The sequence below is a fragment of the Saimiri boliviensis genome, chromosome 11 (assembly GCF_048565385.1).
Source record: "Saimiri boliviensis isolate mSaiBol1 chromosome 11, mSaiBol1.pri, whole genome shotgun sequence".
NCBI classification, from domain to species: Eukaryota; Metazoa; Chordata; class Mammalia; order Primates; family Cebidae; genus Saimiri; species Saimiri boliviensis.
Genome location: NC_133459.1, coordinates 32,501,139 through 32,516,087, shown reverse-complemented (window position 1 = coordinate 32,516,087; position 14,949 = coordinate 32,501,139). Strand labels below are relative to the sequence as shown.

The following is a 14,949-nucleotide window of genomic DNA, read 5'->3' as shown; positions in this document are numbered from 1 at the left end:
GTATTGTAATTGGGCCAAACAGAGGAAAAGCAGGGGTCCCAACATTTTCCCTTACTCATCAGCACCCCAGAGTCAGGAGCCAGCACTGGCCTGGCCACAGTTTTACTCAGCTTGTCAGAGCCAAGGCTTGGGGACATTACACAGGCCAAGCTGTTGGGTCCCAGGTGCTCTATCCCAGCTCCACTCCCATATCCTTTATGGTGTGATGACCTCTCTGCAGCCAACTTGACAGCCTCCCAAGCTCTGAGACCCTGGGTGAAGCAAAGATTAGCACTCATTAGTTCAGTTATCCCCCACCCACAACCCCCTGCCTCCATCTATGCTGGAAATTTGTCTGATCTCAACAAAAGGATGAGGTTGGATTTCTTCTGGAAACCCCAGCCTGCACAGGGGACTCCTGGCTCTGCCACTCTATCAAGATGATCTTGGGGAAGCCACTCCCCATTCTGCACTTTCATATTCTCATCTGTACTGTGGGTGGACAACCCCTGCCTTCCTGGCAACAGGGGCATTAAATGAGATAACGGGTAGGAAATTGGTAAGCACAGTATCTGATGTGGGTAGGTGCTTGGGATTGGGATTCTGAATTGAATTCCCCCGCCCCACCCATGCTTAAACCTTCTTCAGAAGAAATGTGGCCCTCAGATAATGGCTATACTTTAAGCCTTGTTCCTTATACTGGAATGGAAGGAGATGCCTCATTGAAAGAATGGCTTGGCTTCCAACTGGGGAAATAGGTTTCCTTGAGGGGAAACCCACATAAAGACAGCAAGGAGGTGAGTTGGGGGTGGTCTTTTCTGCAATACAGGTCACACAAGAGATCAAAAGTTACAAGAGTGTTGACACCCCCTTGATTAGACTTGGCGCCAACTATCCCTATCCCCTGAGCAAGTAAGGACACAGATTTCCCTTGTGAACCCAAGGGTCTGGGCGAGGGAGTCAAAGTTGAGATTCTACCCATGGGCAAGGGGAAGATGGGATGAGTCTTCCCAGCACATGGAGAGCATGCTGCTGGCCTCCAATGTCAGAAACATGGAGGGGCCCAGAATTTTCCTGAGTGGGCCTGGATCCCAGATAGTCCTTTAGATATCATTTGTCAGGCATTCATTCTCTTCGGGTGTCATGGTGGAGAGCACACCTCTAAATATCTCTCTCCTGCCAGCCTGACAGGTACATCGGTCCCGGATCTCATTGTCAGCACCAATCATCAAATGTGGCTACTCTTCCAGACTGATGGCAGTGGCAGCTCTCTGGGATTCAAAGCTTCTTACGAAGGTAACTGCTTTTGGCAAGCCAGATGAACTGTGTACTAGGAGTTGGAGACGGGGTCTGGATTTGAAGTCAGAGGTGTTTTTTGTTTGTTTGTTTGTTTGTTTGTTTTGAGACAGAGCCTCACTCTGTTGCCCAGGCTGGAGTGCTGTAACAGGGTCTCAGCTCACTGCAATCTCTGCCTCCTAGGTTCAAGTGATTCTCCTATCTCAGCCTCCCGGGTAGTGGAGACTACAGGTGCACGCCCACATGCCTGGCTAATTTTTCTATTTTTAGTAGAGATGGGGTCTTACCATGTCCAAGCCAATCTCAAATTCCTGACCTCAAATGATCCACCAGCCTCAGCCTCTAAAACTGCTGGGATTACAGGCGTGAGCCACCACGCCAGGCCCTGGGATCCTGGTTCTGCCCTGCACTAGCTTCCTCCCCCTTAGGCATGTTATTCCACTCCTCTGAACCCCAGCCTCCTTCTTTGTTCTGAGGACCTTCTGGTTGTTTTGAGGATTATCTGAGATAAATCATTTAAAATGGTAGGCATCCAGCATTAAATGCACACCTCAGTTCCATCCCCTATTCATACCTGGTTCATGGAGACTTTTAAGAGGCCTTGCTTATTTTTAAAATCTCTAGAGAGGACAATAGCTTCCCAAGCTACACTATTTAGGTATCATGTGATGAGTGAGTGACTCTGTGCATAGGGTTAGGAACAAATAAACACCACTGTAGGTGGCCTGAGAAAGATGCAGACAAGAGTCTTCCTCTCTTGCTTAGAATAAGTATTAAGGAAACTGCAAATCCCGGGCCCAAGAGATACCCTCAACATCACCTTTCTGTGCACTTCCAAAGCTCCTTTGGCTGATAATGACTAATGCCAATCCCTACAAAGACAGAAGGATAAGCCATCCACAAGTTACTGTTGAGCCCCTCTTTGGTACCAGAGACTAGACCAGTGCAAGGGGGACAGACACATCAAGTTTAGGCTTCGCCTCAAGGGGCTTGTGCTCTAGTGGTGAGACAGAGGGGAAAGCAAATGAAGTGGCATGCGAGTGAGCTTCCTGGACAGTGCCAGTGGGAGCACAGAGAAGGGAGCAGACATCCTTTCAGGAACATCTGAAAGGGGATCAGGAAGGGCTTTGTCATGCAAGTGAGCCTGAAGTCCTCAAAATGACTAGGTGGCTACTAGGGAGACAGGGGCTCCCGTGGGGGCAGGGAGAATAGGGAGGAGAAGGTGTCCCTTCAGTGCGGCTCACACACCATATCCCTAGTGTATCATAGGCTCCTCCTGCTCCAGGACCTGTACTCTGTTTCCAGACTGGGTACACAGGAAGTGTATTAGTTTTCATGGACTGGCTGACTTCACACAATGGACATTTGTTCTCTCATGACCTAGAGCAGGGGTCCCCAAACTTTTTACACAGGGGGCCAGTTCACTGTCCCTCAGACCGTTGGAGGGCCGGACTATGCAAGGTGTAACCCTTCACAGCCAGCGCTGCTGCCTCCACTATCCCAGACAGCGGTATACAGTGTCACAGGCCCAGCACCGCCTCCAGTGCTGTATACAGGGATGGCGGTGATCAGCCTGTGACACTGTGTATACAGCGTCCTGGACATCTGCAGCAGCGATGGGCCTCTTCTGTGGGAAGCCCCCTGCTGCATGTTTCCCTTATTATAAGACACCTCCTAAAAATAAGACAGCCCCCGTCTTTTGGGGGTAAATTAATATAAGACAGGGTCTTATAATAGGGGAAACACGGTGTGTAGTAATGTGGGGGGAGACTTTTGGGCAAAGGGAGGTTATAGGGGCCATTATGTTGTCGTACATTTGGGGGAGTATGGGGGCCATTGTACTGTGTAGTAATGGTTATAGTGCTTTGCCTTTCTTCCTACTTCTGCTGTTATTTCACACTGCTTCCGGTGATATGGGGCGCCGCAGCCGCAGACCAGATGTGCGTCATATGACGCGCTTCCAGAGCCGTGACGCATGCGCCCCACGTCACCAGAAGTAATGTACGTGAGCGACACTGCGCTTTGCGGCACCACCACATACTGTGCTCCTCTCACTGACCACCAATGAAAGAGGTGCCCCTTCCTGAAGTGCAGCGGGGGCCAGATAAATGGCCTCAGGGGGCCGCATGCGGCCTGCGGGCTGTAGTTTGGGGACCCCTGATCTAGAGCTTGGCAGCCTGAAATAAAGGCTTAGCAGGGCCATGGCTCCCACTCTGGGTAGAATCCTCCCCTGCCTCTTCCTAGCTTCTGGTAGCGGCAGTGAGTCCTTGCTGTTTCCTGGCTGTAGCTGCATCACTCCAGTCTCAGCCTTTGTCATCACACATGTTCCTGTGTGTCTCTCTGTCTTCTTCTTATAAGGACATCAGCATATTAGACTAAGGGCCCTCCCGACTCCAGTATGCCCACATCTTAACTTGATTACATTTGCAATGACTCTGTTTCCAAATGAGGTCACATTTATAATAAGTACCAGAAGTCAGAACTTTAGCATGTCTTTTTGGGGAACACAGTTTACCCCATAATAGGAGGCCAGCCCATACTACACTAACACTTCATACAATGATGTCTCCTGGGGTAAAGATGACAGCTCTACTGAGATTTTATCAGACTAGGAGGCCATGTGTCTAGGGAAGGCAGAGCAACAGACAGAAAATACTTATGGGGTGACAGATTCTGAGTGCAGATCCTGGTTCTGTTACTTTCTGGCTCTGTGGCAGGTCATGGAACCTTTCTAGATATCTGTTTCTTCATCTGTGAAATGGAGATAATAATACAACATGGGTCACAGGGGTCCTGTGAAGAGAGTTAGATTAAGAAATGTTAACATAAGAAATTGCAAAGCAATTAGTGAGTAGCTAATGAGCCAGTACATAGGTGGTTCAATGAATGGGCCGTTCTGGTGCATAAAGTTACACATAAGCAGCTGTGGTGCTATGAGAAGAGCACCAGACAAAACCATCAGGAGACCTTGATTCAGGTCCAAGCCCTGTCACTCACTACTTTGGAAAAGGGGAATGGAGATGGATGTGAAGGTTCTAAGTTTTCTCCCATTTCAGAAATTCTATGGATGTTCAGCACTGAATGTTCCCAAAAGCAAGGAGGAATGATCCCATGTCATCTGCATGCCCTTAATCTGTCCATATTTTGCCAATAGTTTAGATAAGACATAAATAGCGTGAACGTGAAAGGGATGACAACACCAGTCAGCAAACAGACTGCAGAAAGATCTGGGTGGGGTAGAGCCGGTGGCTAAATTAGTAGGATAAGATAAAGTGGAAATAAAGATGAAGTCATGATTTAAGACTTAAAAAAAAAAAAATTAGCTACTGGAATTTATCCCAGGAAGTTGGTTGTGCTTTATCCTGCCCTGATCAGGCACCAGAGAATTGAGCTTAGATGTGGGAACCTCAGCTTGGGGTAGAGAAGGAGAGGATTTAAGCCAATTCCCATAAGAAATATTGATGACCCCCCCCCCCCAATGTTTATTCAGGGGAGGAAGTAGACTCCGGAGACTTGAGAGCTGTGTCCAGATACTTGAAGGACTTTCACGTGGGAAAGAGGAATTAGATGCGTTTGGTGTGATTTCGTTGGAAAAGAAAGGGGCATAACACTTGTTGAAAGCCTACTATGTGACAGAGCTTTATGTTCATTATCTCAGCCTTTTCACAGTGTCCTGCAAAGACGTGGGGTACCCTCCAGAGACCTCCATGGTGGGGTAGGGCATGCTCAGGATGGAGGGTTCTGACCACCCTGCCTCTGTTTCTTCTCCTTTCTTCTCTTTTGCTCTTTTTAGCCTTCTTTTAAAGGGGGATTCATAGCTAACCACTAGTTTGAAAGACATTACTTCATCTCATTCAGTGCTTACAGTGATACAATGGCTGCTATTTTATAGATGAGGAATTTGAGACCCAGAGGGGTGAAGTAATCTGCCTGAGGTTACACAGAAGCCTGGGAAGTAGCAGAGCTGCGATTTGAGCCCATGTCTTCCTGGCTTCAGAAGCCCATGGATTTTCCCCCTGTACCAAAAGCCTCCCAAGGTTATATAATTTCAATTCCATTTAAAATCTTTATAGAAGCCAAAACTTTTGCCCCAAACAAATAGACCATGTATCATGAGCCTAGATTCCATGTCACCAGAGGCTGGGGATTTTGTTACTAGTTCATTTGCCCATTTCACATAGCCAGTATTGGCTAAGCTTTTGTTAGGTGACCAGTGCTATGCTGGATGCCGTGATTATAATAGCTAGCAGCCTAGATGTGGCCTAAAAGCATACACTATGTGAATGCTGGTCATGGACTAGGTGACAGCAGGACTTCTCCTTGGAGCTGTGACGAATTAGGAAGGAGAGTCTTGGTGTTTAGAGACATGGCTAACCTACAGGGACTACATCAGTTTCTGTGCACAGAGGAAGTGGGTTCTAGGAAAATAGCACAGACTCTGGAACTGCATCAGACCTAGTAAATTCCAGTGTGGTCCCAGCTGTGTCACCTTGAGAGAGGCTTGTGGTCTCTCTGAGCCTTAGTTTCCCCACTTGTGCAATGGAAATAATCATGATGCCAACCTTAGAGCATTGTTATGAGAGTGACATGAGATCTTAAAGCTCTTTGCACATTGCCTGGCACAGAGATGGTGTCTTCCCCTGGGGGCATCACCAAAGTTTCTCTCCAGCCAAACCTTCCACCTGGAGGCCTCATACTGCATCGGAACCTGGTTCAGTGAGAACTTCAGGGGCTAAATTAGGTGGGCCACCTTTTAGTCCCTTCCACCTTTGACTTTCTATTTGCAGGGCAAAGCCCATCATTCTCACACCTTCCTGGTTCAGAGCCCCCTCTACTATAAAAAGGTGGGTGGGTTGAGTCCCTGGCACCCCAATGTGACTCCCTGTCCTTGCCCATTCTGCTCCCTGGGCTCCTGTCACCTCAGCCTCCTGGTTTTCTTTTACCTCTCTGGCTGCTCCTTCACAGCTCCCCCATGGCTTCCCCACTGCCCCTCAGGGTCTGTCCTCAGCCTTCAGTCCTTTTATTCTAGAACCTTCTGCCATTGATCACATGTACTCCCATGGTTTCAGCCTCAACCCAAACTCCGGTGACTTCCACATCTGTTCTCCACTTCATTTCAGTCTTCCTGTTACACATTTTGATATGGCTTCCCTCTCAGCTGTCTCAAACCCAACCCACCTGTATAGTCTGCTGACGTAACAAAATGCCAAAACTGGATGGTTTCCATTGGCAGCAACTCTGTTTTCAAGATCATGTTTATAAGTACCAGGAGTCAGAATTTCAACATGTCTTTTTGGGGGACACAGTTCACCCCGTAATAGGAGGCCAGCCCATCTTTCCTATACTATCACTGTCACAGCATGATGTCCCCTGGGGTAAAGATGACAGTTGTACTGTTTTAAGAATAGGAGGCCATGTGTCTAGAGAAGGCAGAACAGCACCCAGTTTTCTCACAGTTCTAGAGGCTAGAAGTCCAAGTTCGAGGATTTGGCCAATTAGGTTTCTGATGAGGCTTTCTTCCTGGCTTTCAGACAGCCATCTTCTTACCATGGCCTTGCACAGGTTTCCTGGGTGCATGTACACACTGGAGAGAGAGAGAGAGACACACACAGAAAGACACACACACACACACACACACACACACACACACACACACACACACACAGAGCAAGCACATGAGCCTTGTGGTGTTTCTTCTTATAAAAACATCCATCCTATCAGATTGGGGCCCTGCCCTTATGACCTCACTTAACCTTAATTACTTCCTTAGAGGCCCCATCTTCAAATACAGTCATACTATGGGTTAAGAGCCTCAATACATAAATTTCAGGGGACTAGGGAAACACGTAAGTTCAGTCCGTAACACCATCCAAAACCAAGCTTGCCATCTCTGCCCCCATGCCCACGACCTGCACCTGTGTACCCCATCTTCATGAACAGCACTGCTATCCATCCCATCACTAGGCCTCATCCCTACCTCTTCCTTTTCCCATTCCCCACCTCTGACTCTGCTCCCAGATTCTGTCAGTTTTCCGCCTCCCATTTCTCTTTCACTGCTGAGTTGAGTCCCTCCCTCATCACCCCTCACTTGAATGACAGCAGTCTTTCCAACCAGCATATCTGGCTCTAGTCCTCTCGCTGCCATCTACCCATCTGCCACATGGAGCAGTGATCTTCCCAGAATCCAAATCTGGTACAGTTCTCTCCTACTTAAAAACAAAAAAATGACAACTTCTCATTGATTTTAGGATAAAGTATAATAGTTTCTGCATGAGAACCAAAGTTCTCCATAATCATAATTCCACCAAGTTCTGGTTTCTATGAATCCATTCAAGACAAAAATCTCTCCAGTCTTATAGGGCCTCATTTAGTGCCTGGCACAGGACACGTGCTCAGAAAACTTGTAGAATTAAATCGTAATGAGGCTCTACTCAGTCACAATCAGGCACCCTCCTTGGCACCGTCTCGATTCTCTTTCAGTCCACTTTACCACTGTCCTGGTGCACAGATGCCAAGAGCCCATGCATCCTCTATTGTCCTTGTAGGATTTGGGGTTGGGCAAACCCAATTTATAATCAGGCTCTTCCTTTGACTCCATGTGCCACTCCCTCCTCATCAGTGAGCCTAAATTTCCTAATCTGTGAAGAGGGGCTGATAAATGGTTATCTTCTCATGAGAACTCAGGATAGTGACGCACCCATCATAGGGCCTGGCATTTAGTAAATGCTCAGTTGGAAGTTTACCACCTTCTCTGCTTTCCCAGATCTGCAGCTCTTCTCCCAACCTACATCATTGCCCAAAGCTTCAGAATTACCTCTGTCTCCATTTTAGCCCCCCTGTTATTCCAGCTCCTGGGGAGTTCCACACAGGATAAACATCTTGACTCAGGGACGGGTGGGGGTTGGGAGAGTAGCTGGGATGCATGCCATTCCCATAGGACGGGCATGAGGCATCTGAGGGCAGAGACCTCTCATATCCATCATTTCTACCCATCTCCCAGGCATACTTGGCTGTGTCATCATCAGTACCCACTCTGTCCCAATTTGAGCCAGAGGTACAACCTTAGGGGCAAGCAGGTGGCACTCCAGTATCATCCCTTCCTCCTTATTGAAAGCATGAGCCTGGTGAGAAAATTGGGACATTTGCTTCCCAGAAATACCTCCAGTTCTGCTTGTCACAATCCCAGGTCGGGGTGGGGGAGGGGACTCCTGATCTGTCAATATCTGAGCACTCTGAGCCAGTCTCCCTCCTTGGGGGCGGCCAGCTGTGGGAAATGCATTCATAGTTGCAATTTCTTTGCTTCCCAGTAGAACAAGAAATATTTAAGGAACAGGCAATTAGCACTTACCAGAAACATTATAAAATTACATACAACTTGCTAACAAGTTTTAGCATCAATCTGGAAGTCTCCTTGCTTCCTTGCTGGAGTCTGGAATCTGGCAGCTTAATGCTAAGTCTGGGAGGCTGGCCCAGGGAAGGAAGAAGCTGGGCCCTGGGCCCTGCAGATATGAAGGAGTAGGGCAGGCGAGATTATGCAGAGGGGGTACCCAACAGTCCAGGGCACTTGTGTGGAAATTAGCTCATCTGTTTGTTCAACATTTTCTAAGGCCCTATGACATGTTGCAGACAGTGTTCAGGACACTGAGGCCACAAGGATAGCAAGGCAAACTCTGCCTTCACCTAATTCATAGTCCATTTGCAGTCGCATAGAACAAGTGCTAGAAGACAGGGAAATACAAAGGAAGGGCAGCTAATCTTGCTCAAGGGCATCAGAGGAGTCTCTCTGGAGGAGGTGATGTCTGAAACTGAAACATGCTTGAAGGACGATAAGGAGTTTGTCAGACATCCCTGAGAGAGGGAACAGGTGGGCTTAGAAAGCTGACGTGCAGATAAGACTGAGGCTATAACCTCAGTAGGAATAAAGTTTGAGAGCAAGTTGGGGAGAAGAAGGCCAAGACTCCCTCTCTGTAGGCAGTGCCACACCCCCTTTTTCAGAACTTCACTCCGCTGGTGGGTACCATTGAGCCCTCTGGAGCCAGACTTCAAAGGAGGCCAAGGACAACCAACCAGCATCACTGAACACTCCCTTTAGGACACCACCTTTCCTCTTGTCAGATGCCAAACACATGGCTATTTCTAGCCTCTCTTCTGTTATTTTCAGTACACCTCTACTTCTTGTCTTTTCCCTGAATGCTGGAAGGCCCAAACATTCCAACTTTAGCCAAGAGTATCACCAACATGTTCGTAAGACACTCGCTGAGTTTCCATGATACCTCTAATGGTTTTTCAGGCACTGGGAGCCAAAGTTGGGCTGGATACAAGCAGCAGCTGCCTCTTCTCAAAAAGTCCCAGTAGGATCCAGTCTGTTCTCGCCACTGGAGGCTGAGCTGACAAACAGCAGAGGATGCTGCCACATTAAAATTTTGCAGGAAGTAATTTGTCAATGAGAGGTACTCTCTAAATACATAGCTTTTGCAAATGGTAAGCTTCAGTTTGAGGCTAATGCAGACAGCTTGGAGGCTACCTCCATGTCCTTTGCTTCCAGCCTCCTTTGGCTGGTGACAGACTCGTGACAGTGTTATGGAGGAAGGAGATGGGGAGGGAGGAATGTCACCCACTTGATCCAGCCATGCCTCCATTCCACTGTGGAAACTGTGTACAGAAAGACATCAGCCCCCAGAGGTGCACATATAGATGTGGGGACTCACTTCCTGGTGCCCTTCACATCATCAGAAGTAGAAAAGCAGAGTGGGGTGTGATTCTGAGGCAATCCAGGCAGTCTGGGTGTGCCCACAGGGTGATCCTATGTACCACAGAGATCCTGGCCACTCACTAAGAGTTTGTGCTGATTCAACAACAGGTCTGAGCACAAGTATGCACAAGGCACTGGGCTTGGTTCTAGAGATACAAAGGGTGGAAAGGATGGGCCCCCCGACTCTGAGGAGCTAACAACCTACAGGATGGAGCTTAAATGACTTATCACTCATCGAACCAGGCCCTTCAAGGTCTCCCTCCAACCATCTCTCTGGCCTCTTCTCTCTTCATCACCTGAGCTTCCCACCACACTGAACCTCCCACCACACTGACCTTCCCATCACACTAAGCCTCCCACCACACTGAGCCTCTCACCACACTGAGCTTCTTCCCACCATGCTGAGCTTCCCAGCACACTGAGCTTCTTTCCACCACACTGAGCTTCTTCCCACCACACTGAGCTTCTTCCCAGCACACTGAGCTTCTTCCCACCACACTGAGCTTCTTCCCAGCACACTGAGCTTCTTCCCAGCACACTGAGCTTCTTCCCAACACACTGAGCTTCTTCCCCCCACACTGAGCTTCTTCCCAACACACTGAGCTTCTTCCCACCACACTGAGCTTCTTCCCAACACACTGAGCTTCTTCCCACCACACTGAGCTTCTTCCCAACACACTGAGCTTCTTCCCACCACACTGAGCTTCTTCCCACCACACTGAGCTTCTTCCCAACACACTGAGCTTCTTCCCACCACACTGAGCTTCTTCCCAACACACTGAGCTTCTTCCCACCACACTGAGCTTCTTCCCAACACACTGAGCTTCTTCCCACCACACTGAGCTTCTTCCCACCACACTGAGCTGCTTCCCACCACACTGAGCTGCTTCCCACCACACTGAGCTTCTTCCCAGCACACTGAGCTTCTTCCCACCACACTGAGCTGCTTCCCACCACACTGAGCTGCTTCCCACCACACTGAGCGTCTTCCTACCACACTGAGCCTCTCACCACACTGAGTTTCTTCCCACCACACTGAGCTTCTTCCTACCACACTGAGCTTCTTAACACCACACTGAGTTTCCCACCACACTGAGCATCTAGCTCTTCTCCAGACTCTACGTTCTTGTCCTCCATTTCTCCTTTCCTGCTACTTTCCTTCCTCTCCTCCATCCTCCCCTCATCATTCCTCAAAGGTTTATTGAAAACCCCCTCTGTGCCTTGTACTTCAGTGGAAAAGCTGGGATATAGACATTTTAAAAAGCATTGGCTCAGTCCTCAAGAAACTTACCAATTAACTATGGGAAACACACACCCAAAACTGTAGCACTCGTTGTTATAACAACAGAAATGTCCTAGAGGGCTGGGAGTAAGAGAGAAAGAGTTCCTAAGGCTGCCTGGGCAATGCAAAAGAAGGTCCCAGAGGGGAACACACTTGCAATGACTCTGAAAGATGATTCTTTGTCTGGCAGACAAGCAAGGGGTGCTCATTTCAGGAAGAGAGGATGGCAGGTGCCACTTTACAGCCGTGTGAGGGGCGGCTGGGCTCTGCAAACAGCAGCAACAATAACACTGAGGAAATAGGGCTAGTCACTGGTTACACACTGCATGCTGGTCATTTTCACAATTATCTCTTGTACAGAAGCTCACTTAATCCTCACAACAACCTTGTTGTTATTACTGTTTCCATTTTACAGATGACAAAACTAAGGCTCAGAGAAAATAAGTCACATGCCCAAGGTCTGTTCCTTAGTATCAGAGCCAGGATTCAGCTCCTGGGCTTTATGATGCCAGAGCTCTAGCCACTGACCTATCCTACCTCCCTACAGATCGTTCAGTGCTGTTCCATATAAATCTCAAGGTCGCTGATAGCCAAAGAGCAGACTGGGGTGGGAGGGGTAGAGGGTCCCACCATGCTGAGGAGTTAGGGTTTTCGTCGGTGGGTGTGGGGAAGCTGTGAAAGGATCAATGAGCACGGGATGGTAATCATCTGATTCTTATTTCTGAGTGAGCTTGTTCTGCTTTGTGGGTAAGATACAGAGGGAAGAGCCAGGGAAGCCATAGGCTGCTACTGGCATCCTGATGAGGAGTTGCAAGGGCTGAACTCAGGCGGGGAGAGATGGGGTGGGGAGCAAAGGGCTCTTCTGGGTGTGTGGGAGGAGTCAACAGGATGGGACTAATGAGAGCTGAAGGAGAAGGACAGGGCAGAATACAGGCTGACTCCCAGATTTGAACAACATCTAAGAAGCCTGTACAGTGCTCCCAGCCAGAGGCCTGAGCTGCCCAAGCCATGTGGTCAGGTCTGCATCCTCTCCATTGCCTCCATCATTTGTATTGGAATTATGTTCAAACCCACCTGACTACAAGTTCTCCAGGGGCAGGGGCCATGGGGAAGGCAACTCTATACCTTTAGTGTTTAGTGTGGCATTTGGCACGGTTTCCATGCAAAATATTAGCTAAATTCATACGTTAAACACAGTATTCTCTGTGTTCCAGGGACTGTGCTAAGTGCCAGGTACACAATGATCAAAAATACATAATGGATGCCTGCCTTCATGGGACTTACATTCTGTGGGGGTGGGAGCGAGGGGGGCTGGGTGGTGCATCAGCTTGTCCTCAATGCCCAACCAGAGCTCCAGAAGGACATATTTTCATCCTTTTATTTGCTGTGATACCCTCAATGTCTAGAACAGTAACCAAAAAAATGCCTGTTGAATGAACAGATGTGTAGTTACAAGGGGCATCATTGCTATAAAGGGAAGAATGAGATGCCAGGATGGGAGGATTGCTTGAGCCCAGGAGTTCAAGGCTGCAGTGAGCTGTGATGGCACCATTGTACTCCAGTCTGGGAAACAGAGCAGGACCCTGTCTCAAAAGAAAAAATAAATAAAAAGATGGGGTGCAAAGAAAGAAGAGAAAACAAGAAATATCTAAGATCTAATGTGTGTGGTCAAGGAAAGCTTCTTGGAGGAGGTAACATTTTAAGCCAAAGTCTGTTAATGTGAGGCATTAGTCATGCCAAAGGAAGAGGAGGGGAAGCTCACGATAGGGTAACAATGAGTTAGTGAAGGAGTCAGTGAAGCCCCCCAGCCTCATACAAAAGGCAGCAAATCCTCGTCTTCCTCCAAGTGGTGCTTCCCCTCTTGGAGCCCCTCAAATAGTCAGTGAATTTATAGAAGCACATGATGCAGTCTCTTCTGCACAGACATTGTCATAAAAGATGATTCCAATTTGGTATTAGAAATGGAAAAACCTGGCGAGAAGAGTGAGGTTGATCACAGTTGATGGGAATAAAACAGCAAGAGAAAGGGGAAAGCATATATGCGGACTGGCAGAGCTCAGTCATGATGGACTTCTGAGGCATCTTAAAAGCAGTCATCTCGTGTTTCCCAGTTTGCTTTTGGTAGGCAAAAGGAGAGAGACAGGAGAAACATTCATAAAGCAGAATTATATTAAACCAGATAACAGGAAATTGCATGTGTGATTTTTTCCACAAGTCAAAATGCATTTATCTATTTGCAGTTCTGGGTCCTGACGTCAGACTTGTTCAGCACCTGACTAGAAGTGCCAAGGTCAAACACCTTTCAGGCAGGGCAGCAGAACACAGGGAGCCCTTTGCAGGAAGACAAGGGCCTTGGTCCCTGTGTTCCCAGCAGGAGTTGACTCAGCTTGGAGAGAACGCTTAGGCCAGGATAGGATGTATCAAAGGGACAGAAGCCAGCCAGCAGCCCCCTCTGCCTTCCTGGAAGGAGCTCCCAAACTCTCACCCTACCCTGCTCTGTTCTTCCTCTCCCTTCTATCCAATATTGGTTCTCTGGGCAACACATCCCCCTATGCCTTGGAACTCTGCCAAATGCTCCCTTGAACCTGAGTTCCCATGAGGTCACCACAACTTAGCGCTCTGCAGTGCTAGCAGCTCACTTCCCCACACCCGATGAACTTCACCTTGAGAAGAGCTCATATGCGCACTTGCCAGTGCCCTTCCACCCATGTGTAAACCTGGGAAGGGGTTTACCCTTTAACCCTCTGCTGTCTCCAGCTCTGACACTTTCTACCCTTCCTCATCACAGTCACTGGTCTCCTTCTCCCTACTTGCCATCACCTTACCTCTCAGGCCTTGACCTTCTTGCTTCTTTTCAGTGCACTTCACCCTGGCTGCAGCTAGACCTCATCCTCCAGCTTCTCTGAAATCTCAACTCCACATGCTCCAGCTTTTTCACATGACACTCCCTCTACTCCTGCCCATCATACCTTCCCAACCCCTGTTTCCCCCATCACCTCCTGTTTCCTTTACCTCTTCCCTTCTTTTTTTTTTTTTTTTGAGACAGAGTTTCACAGTTTCGCTCTTGTTACCCAGGCTGGAGTGCAATGGCGTGATCTCGGCTCACCACAACCTCCACCTCCTGGGTTCAGGCAATTCTCCTGTCTCAGTCTCCTGAGTAGCTGGGATTACAGGCACACACCACCATGCCCAGCTAACTTTTTGTGTTTTTAGTAGAGACGGGGTTTCACCATGTTGACCAGGATGATCTTGATCTCTTGACCTCGTGATCCACCCACCTCGGCCTCCCAAAGTGCTGGGATTACAGGCTTGAGCCACCGTGCCTGGCCTACCTCTTCCCTTCTTCATCCTAAGCCCCTTGGATAACACTTTGGCCATTCTTATAACAACATCTTCAGGTCCTTTGCCCCATTGTCTTCCATTTCTCCAAGCCCAATCCCCCTTCACTCAGTCAATCCTCCTACCCCTTTCTCTACTTCTACAGGAACCGAGTGGCCTAGGGCTGCTGGGACAAGTCATATAGCCCTGCTGGGTGGTGTCTCTACAAATGAGTCATCTGCACCCTCGGCAGGCCCCAGAGGTGTATGGCAATCCATCTAGGACTGATTTCCTCTTCTCCAGAGTGATAGCTTCAGACATT

At 48.5% G+C, this 14,949-nt stretch overlaps 1 protein-coding gene across 7 annotated transcripts in view; it reads left to right on the top strand.

Annotated features, from left to right (window-relative positions):
* Nucleotides 1-14,949, top strand: part of CSMD2 (CUB and Sushi multiple domains 2) — a 620,269-nt gene that overhangs the window by 351,076 nt on the left and 254,244 nt on the right. For 6 of the 7 annotated variants that reach the window (XR_012512370.1, XR_012512369.1, XR_012512368.1 and 3 more), the window contains exon 12: nucleotides 1,163-1,275. The exons of the other annotated variant lie outside the window; for it this stretch is intronic. Coding sequence is in view for 3 of the 6 variants with exons in the window: in XM_074380476.1 (XP_074236577.1) it covers nucleotides 1,163-1,275 (113 nt within the window). In the remaining 3 variants the exon portion in view is untranslated. The remainder of the gene's footprint in view (nucleotides 1-1,162; nucleotides 1,276-14,949) is intronic. 7 annotated transcript variants of the gene reach the window in all.